Source organism: Danio rerio, chromosome 13 (assembly GCF_052040795.2).
Source record: "Danio rerio strain M-AB ecotype USA chromosome 13, GRCz13ab, whole genome shotgun sequence".
NCBI lineage: Eukaryota > Metazoa > Chordata > Actinopteri > Cypriniformes > Danionidae > Danio > Danio rerio.
Window position 1 is genome coordinate 21,606,825 of NC_141033.1, and position 8,176 is coordinate 21,615,000.

The 8,176-nt window shown below is 35.2% G+C and overlaps 1 protein-coding gene across 3 annotated transcripts in view; it reads left to right on the plus strand.

Moving 5' to 3' along the window:
- The window catches only part of eif3a (eukaryotic translation initiation factor 3 subunit A), a 33,592-nt gene that overhangs the window by 22,938 nt on the left and 2,478 nt on the right, over positions 1-8,176 (plus strand). For 2 of the 3 annotated variants that reach the window (XM_087277531.1, NM_199820.2), the window contains 2 exon segments: positions 139-277; positions 2,294-2,478. In XM_087277531.1, coding sequence (XP_087133657.1) covers positions 139-277; positions 2,294-2,478 — 324 coding nt within the window. 3 annotated transcript variants of the gene reach the window in all.

Here is an 8,176-nt window from a genome sequence, read left to right on the forward strand (position 1 = left end):
TATATTGTCAAGCATATGAGTTTAAAGGGGATCGAATCACAGGGAAATCACAATAATTAATTGATGAAGACGGTGTTTATATGGTCTTTTACAGCAGCAAGTATAATCTTATTTTATCCTCCATGTAAACTTTTGCAGGTGGATGGAGAGAGCGAGAGAAGGCACGGGAGGAAAGCTGGGGACCTCCTCGTGATTCTGGCCATGATGATGATGGTGGCGAGCGTGATGGAGATGACCAGCGGGAAGGAGAACGATTTAGAGAACGCCGCTCTGCTAGGTGAAAATCTTTCTACTTTCAGATAATTCTGTCTTATTGTCTTTTGTTTTGATCTAATTTGCTAGTAGCTCAGTCATGTTTGTTTTCTATGGTGTCAATTCTATTCATGTTTAAATCGGGAACACACCAAGCTGACATCAAAAGATCTAACGTGCCGTGTCTTGTCTGTTTTGACCAAAAAGCAGTGCTGAACAGCAAACGGACAACTGCTCACTGAAATTAGAATGTGTCCTTTTCCTGTCTGAGAGGATCTACCTTTCTGTACCTACAATAGCCTCACCAGACCGTACTGAAACACTAATACTGAGAACACATACAAAGTAGGGCTAAGCGATTTATCGACACAATTACATTTGCAATTTAGCAAAAGCTTCGATTATACTGGTCAGACTGGTCCGATGGCGCATAGCACGTCAGAAGGCATGAATTAATTTTGCTAATCTGCGACATGGTCATCATCAAATATTACCAACAATCTATCAGGTAATGTTTTTCTCTCTTTCTGTTGGTAAAGTGCTGTCAACAAATATTTTACTTCCATATCCCATAATGCACAGCACATTGGCCTTCGGCAGATGGATTAGTCCAAAAAGGTTGGGTCTGTTTTAGTTCGGATCATATACTCACTACAAACAAACTGCTTCAGGGTTCGTTTGAATGCGTACAGAGACCACCTCTTCAAGGAGCTACGCATTTTTTGGTCTGCTTTTGGTGCGCACTCGAGTGTGATTGCTACATTTACTCCTGCCGCACCAAGAGGGAAAACGAACTCTAGTGCGATTCAACCGAACTAAATAAGGCAGGTGTGAAAGCACCCTTAAATCTAAAAACAAAAGTATTATTATTGGTTTATTAAATTTTTATCATTTTCACAAGTGAAAATATTTTCTAACTTGGATATTCGAAAAATATCCTTAGCAATTAGCCCTGTTTAAGACTAAAATGTCATTCATAATGGTCTTAAACACGTCTTGAATTTAACTTAATGAAACCTGCAGAAAGCCTGTTTTAAATAATGCACATGACAGTCACATGCAATTTATTGTTCAGCCCTAATAGAAAGCAAAATGAAGCAACTTTTGCAGTCAGTTTTCACAGTACTTTGTAGACCACCACAGAGGGTTTTGGTTGTGCAAACATGTCTGATAATCTGGTAATCCATATCGATTGGAAATATTTGAGAAATGCTATGAAATGAGTCAGATTCTTTGTGTTCCCTCTTGAGTCATTTGTTTGGTTTCGTCAGTTTTTGCACTTGCATCTTAACCACAGCTTAACAGCCAATCAATCTCTCCATTTTACATGCCAAATTGGACAAACTCTCGATGACATGAGCCTGATGACAGAGGCTTATCAACAGACTGACGTAGCCTTTGTAGGTGTTTGGGAAACTGAAAAACAGAAGTTGTTAAGATGTAAGGATTTCTGAAAGAAAACTTTAACATGAGTCCAGCAGATTTCAAAGCAAACAGCTGTCACAGTTGTGCATTTTATGCATGTTCTTTGACTTGTAAGAGCATGTGAGGTCATTTCTAAATTTAATGCGTCTTGCTTCAGGTGTCATTTGGTTCTAGCTATTTTTAGCTGTATGAAACAGTTCATTATGTTGCTTGATATTGAATACTGGTGCTCATTCTTGTGATTCAAAGCCATTTTTTGCAGCCATCAACTAAAATCTTCAGTGTCACATGACTCTTCAGAAATGTCGGATTATTTGATGCACATTTTGGCTTATCAAAGTTTCTTTAGCTGTCATCATAGATATATGTCCGAAGGTGACAGTTATGGAATACTGATTGAGCAGCAATACTAGAACAGCACTGAAGACTAGAGTTAAAATGCTAAAATTTCAGCTTTGCCATCACAGCAAAATTTCATTCAAAATATGTTCACATAGCAAAGTTTTTCGTAATTCATAATTTTACTGTTTTAATTATATTTTTTACCTAGCAAATGTCATGTAAATGTAAGCCTGTTGGCAAGAAGTGTAACTGTATAATGTGTGTATGTGTGCAGGGAAGAGGGCAGTGCCTGGAGGAGAGGTGGTGGCGGAGGTGGTGGTGGAGAAGAACAAAGCAGCTGGCGAGACTCTCGTCGTGAAGACTTTGACCGCGAGGATCGTCGTGAACGGCGTGACATGAGGGAGCGCAGAGACGATAGAGAACGGGATATCAGAGGCCCACAGAGAGACCAAGATGAAGGTGAGATTCTTAAACACCATACACTGCTGTCTTTACAGGTGCAGTCAGTGTTTCTATACAAAACTTTTATTTCCTTTAAAATTTTACAATTGCTTGATGACAAAGCTGAATTACAGCGTTGGGTCATGAGTATCCGGATTTACTTATAGCAGCTGTATTCCAGAGAATAGTCGATTTATTTCCAGATGGTTATTTATTAATTAAATCTGAAATGTGCTTCATCAGTTTTTTTCTGAATACGGTTACATTTAAAGGATTTGTTGTGGAGTAGGGGATCTGAGATACATATTCATAATGATGTTTGTAAATGTTTTATTTGGGTCTAGGTGTTTTAGATTGTTTTAACTGAAAATTACAACATTTACACCATTGCAACTTCCTCTAAACAATGCAGTTTAAAACTTCTTTTTTCTTTAGAAAATATAGTACATTGTTTACTTTTCAAGCGAAAACTAAAATGGGCTAACTTGTATGCTAAAATTAGATTAAAATTAAACAAAGTCTTTGTTCACCAATGCAGGCCCGTCTCCACGTGGGGACCTTGGTGGTTCTGGCCCACCCAGCCCCTACATCAGTTAACAACATTTTTTTTTTTTTGCGATGCATTTCATAACTGAGAAAGCAGCATAAGATGTAACTGTGAGCTTCAAAAAACATGTTTTTTGGCTCAAAATTGCGACCTTTTTGGTCGCATATGCGCCCGAAATTTTACCTATGCGACTTCAAAATATATTTGGGAGTATTTGTGCGAGTGCAAAAAATTGTTGTGCGCAACCAGTTTTTACTACAATATGTTCACCACATGTGCAGATTTGGGAGACATTCATGCATCTCTGCACTTGAAACGCGAAACGCAGTGCTCAGGAAAGGTTTAAAACAGTTGTCATGTCAACATGCTATAGTAAACAATGCCAAGTCCGTAATGCTCGTCCCGCCTTCTCGCTCTTCTTATTGGCCCACTGGTCTAGCACTGAAATATCAGCTGTCAATCACTCAGTCAATGCCTTCTGGCTTGGGATGACAGAGAGAGCTACTACCGCGAAAAATTGCAAAGCGCTGAAGATGAGAATGAAGATAACACTGACAGATTTTGTTTTAGAAACCATGGCATCTAAAGTTACAAATGACACATCTTACTAGTGGTCGTGTAGATGGTGGATTAACATTCAGCACTTTTCGAAGAGTGGATAAAAGACTTCCATTGGCTTCAAGTCCGCTATGAAAAGTCTGTGGGATGGAATTTTCCGGTAACTGCGTGCCACATCTAGCATGAGAGCTAGCCATCGCAAATAGGCTACACAGAGTAAACTAATATCAATACTCATGAAGACCGGTATGGCTATTAACATGATGTATGCATATAATATAACAGTACATGTCAAATCATCACTGCATTATCAAACACCACCTTGTGAGAACAGCACAGTTATATTGTTAACAGATTCATTTATGTCAAACAGTGTGTGCAGGGCCGGTGAGCGCTCCATGTACCTTTTGGTCACTCAGTTATTTAAAAAAAAAAAAAATCTATATTCTTGTGATAACGGGATTTCGTTGAGACATATTTTCCTCACGCTTGCATATATATTTTTTTGCTTGTTTGATTAGTGTTAATTTCAAATGCAAAAAATATTTTTGTATAATACTTGTAGTAATGGTGCTTATAAGTGCGACTAAATTTTGTCTGATGCGCCTACATTTTTAATGTTAGGAGCACCGGTGCTACCAAGCAAAAAGGTTCATTTTGAGACCTGTTTCTACACATATAAACATAGTATTGCTTTTGCTTTACTCTCTAAACGTTCGCTCTTCTCTTGACGCACGCTGCTGCGTGTCCCTTATCTGTATAAACAATATCGAGAAGTTAGTAACTGAACTCATTTCAATATTACTGACTCGATTAATTAAATACGAAAGCCATGTAACATGGTGACGATTGATGTGTTGTCTTTTTTTCCCCTTTAAATCTCTCAAATTATCATGTGATCTCCTCTGTTATTGGACTTTTTAACTGATAAGGGAAAAACGTCAAAATCATACACAAGATATCTTAAACTGTTACTGTTCACAGTTGTGCTCAACAATAGTGCAATACAATATTCAAAATTCAGAGTTCAATAATGAATAGAATAAATATTGATAATTCAAGATGCTTCAAGGAGCAGGCCGACGCGCGCACACACAGAGCGCTATGATAAAGCACTTGAAACGCTGTGTGTGTCGATTAAAACATGTTATATGCGAAATAAACTTAGATTTTTTTTTTGATAGGCTATAAATGATAATGTATTAGATATCTACCACTAACAAGTAGGCTAATATGCAAAGAAAATTTGCTATTCAAAAATTTGTTTATGATAGTTAAAAAAAAAACTAATGTCTATATTGGCTCTGGTGCATTAAATTATAATTAATAATAACATTAAGATTTTTTTAAATCACAAAATATAGAAAATGGTATGCAATGTTGATATTTTTGAAGGTATCATCTTAAAGTTGTAAATTCCAGCACTGTGACAACACAAAAGTTATTGTAAAGATTATTATATACATTAAAAGCAATATGGGTAATTATATTGCATGTATATTTTACATTTCAAAAACAGCAATTATTTCCAGTATCTTATAGAAAGCATATTTATTTTTTATAATTCAGTTTTTGCCAAACATACATGATTAAATGTTTTAACTTTAGGGATTGAAAAGTTTTTTTTTTGTTTGTCAACTCTGTCATGGATGATTTTAGTAATGTTTAGAAATTAATAATAAATCATAGCAAAAAAAATCCTAACGGGTAGTTACTAAATTGTTACTGAATTGACAGTATCAATTTTACAGCTTTTTAGCCAAACATTACTTGCTATAACTGCAAAGATCACATAATACTAATGAAGTCAGGATTAAAATATTTTTTAATTGTCCAATGTGTGATTGAAATATTCAGTTTTCCTTTTGTAATTGTTGTAATAGTATTGACAGTTTACAGTTTAAACATTTAAAATTAAAATATTGGTGAATTTTAATTACTTTTTTTTTAAAGAAAAGCAAAATAAAATATTTTTCATTGCACAATGATACATGATGGAAAGATACACTGACTAATTCGTACATCAAGAAATCATGATTTCTTCGTAATGTAATCTTTGAAAATGATGAACACATTTTATAAATAATCGAAAATGTAACAATGTAGCATAACAATTTTTTAAAAGCTGAAAAAAGGATTGCTTTGGTCACTAAATATACATGCAACTATAGAATCACCCATATAGTTCATGGAGAGCAACATGTTTTTCAGGAGTTTTCTTGCAAACCTTGGCAAACATCACTAAAGCAAGCAAAGACTGAGATAAATATAATATGCAGTAAAAATAATAGTTTTAAAATAAAAGTTAGTTTGCTCTTAATAAAATGACAGAGAACATTAAAAAAGATAAAAACATTCATTTTAAAATGCTATAAAATTGTATTACCTTTAAAAAAAAAAAAACACACACACACAGGGCTCGAAATTAACCTTTTTTTCTTGGTAGCACCGGTGCTCCTAACTAAAAAAATTTAGACGCATCAGCCAAAATTTAGTCGCACTCACCAATTATAAGCATCGTTACTACAAGTTTTATACAAACGGATTTATTGCATTTAAAATCAACAGTAATCAAACTAACAAGCAAAAAAAAAAAAAAAATATATATATATATATATATATATATATATATATATATATTAGAGCTGCACAATTCATCGTTAAAAGATCGCGATCTCGATTCGACCCCCTAGACAATCTTAATCAAGCATTTCTACGATTCTGTCAATCATATTTTCAAGTTCAGGAGAGAAGAAAAGGCGGCTGCACGAGTCTTTTCATTGTTTCACATACATTGCTCAGTGACATTGACACCTCCAAATGATGTTGAATGAGTCACTTACTGTATTTATAAGGTGTAATTCCTCTAAAAATATCATTTATGTCTTCATTTAATGATGTTTTTGCGGCCGGGAAATCACACATGTTAAATTTTACATATCGCTGTCACTTGCACGGCGGACAGCATCTGGCGATTAAATGAAGGATTAAACTGAAGCTCTCATGCTAGTAGTGGCACGCAGTTACCGGAAAATTCTATCCCACAGACTTTTCATAGCGGACTTGAAGCCAATGGAAGTCTTTTATCCACTCTTCGATAAGTGTAGATGGTGGATTAACATTCAGCACATGATCACTACTAAGATGTGTCATTATTTGTAATTAGATGGTTTCTAAAACAAAATTTGTCAGTGTTATCTTCATTCTCATCTTCAGCGCTTTGCAATTTTTCGTGGTAGTTGCTCTCTGTCACCCCAAGCCAGAAGGCATTGACTGAGTGATTGACAGCTGATATTTTAGTGTTAGAGCAGTGGGCCAATAAGAAGAGCGCGAAGGCGGGACAAGCATTACGGACTTTGCTTTGTTTACTGCAGCAAGTTGACATGACAACTGTTTTAAACCTTTGCTGAGTACTGCGTTTCATGTTTCAAGTGCAGAGATGCATTCTGCGTGAATGCCTCACCACATGCGCAGATTTGGGAACATTTTGCAGTAAAAACTGGTCGCACACAATTACATGCACTTGCAAAAATGGTCCCAAATATATTTTGAGGTCGCATATGCGACCAAAAAGGTCGCAATTTCGAGCCCTATATGTATATGTGTGTGTGTATGTATATATATATATATATATATATATATATATATATATATATATATATATATATATATATATATATATTAGGGCTGGGCGATAATTCGATATCGATAATTATCACAATATAAAATTTTTCGGTAAAACGATAATGACGGTTCGATAATTGCTCTAATATATAGCTTATGTTTCCTTTTTAATATTAAAATATTTGTTTAGAAATCTGTAATACCACTATTGTCTCTCATCGACAGTAAAAGAACCAGCCTTTATATATTTAAAGGACATAATCACAGAGGAGAAATCAGATGCTCAAGGCATAATTTTTTAAATAATGACATTAAAAATGCAGCAAATATATGACAGAAGCACTTGCTATATGCTTTAGCGCCAAAACAATCCATCAAACTATTTTCACGGCTTCATTGTAATTCATTAACTAAGCGCGGTCTGAGCAGCATGGACTGGACAGTCTTTTCGCATCACTGATAGATTTCTTGGGTTACCTCGGAAGAATAAACTTGGATGGAGCTCAGAAGCTCAGTGTGTAAATAGAGAGGCTCCCCGCATGTTTTCGTTGTGATGCGCGATTTGTAAAATGAGAGTCTGCATAGACCTATTCGTGCTAGTCTGTCAGACAAATTTGGTTAAAACACGCGCAGATATATCGAAGATATTCGCATAACAAGGTTTTATGCGACCAGCAATATGGGATGTCGAAGGTGAAAGCATAAGTAAGGTAAACTGCACACACTTGATTATGTAATGCGTCTCAGCGCAAAGCATAACTAAACCTTTACATTTCTATGCTAAATCAGTCATCGATAAGGTCTATCAATTAAAGCCTTATCGACAATAGATCAAGTAATCATTAGCATTCCTAAAAAAATACATTAAAGTATATTTCACCCTAAATTCACCATACTTACCATTAAAAGGAGAGTTCATCGAAAACTGAAAATTCTGTAACTATCAACTCTCGTTGTTCCAAATCGGGTTAAGTTTTTTTTTTTTTT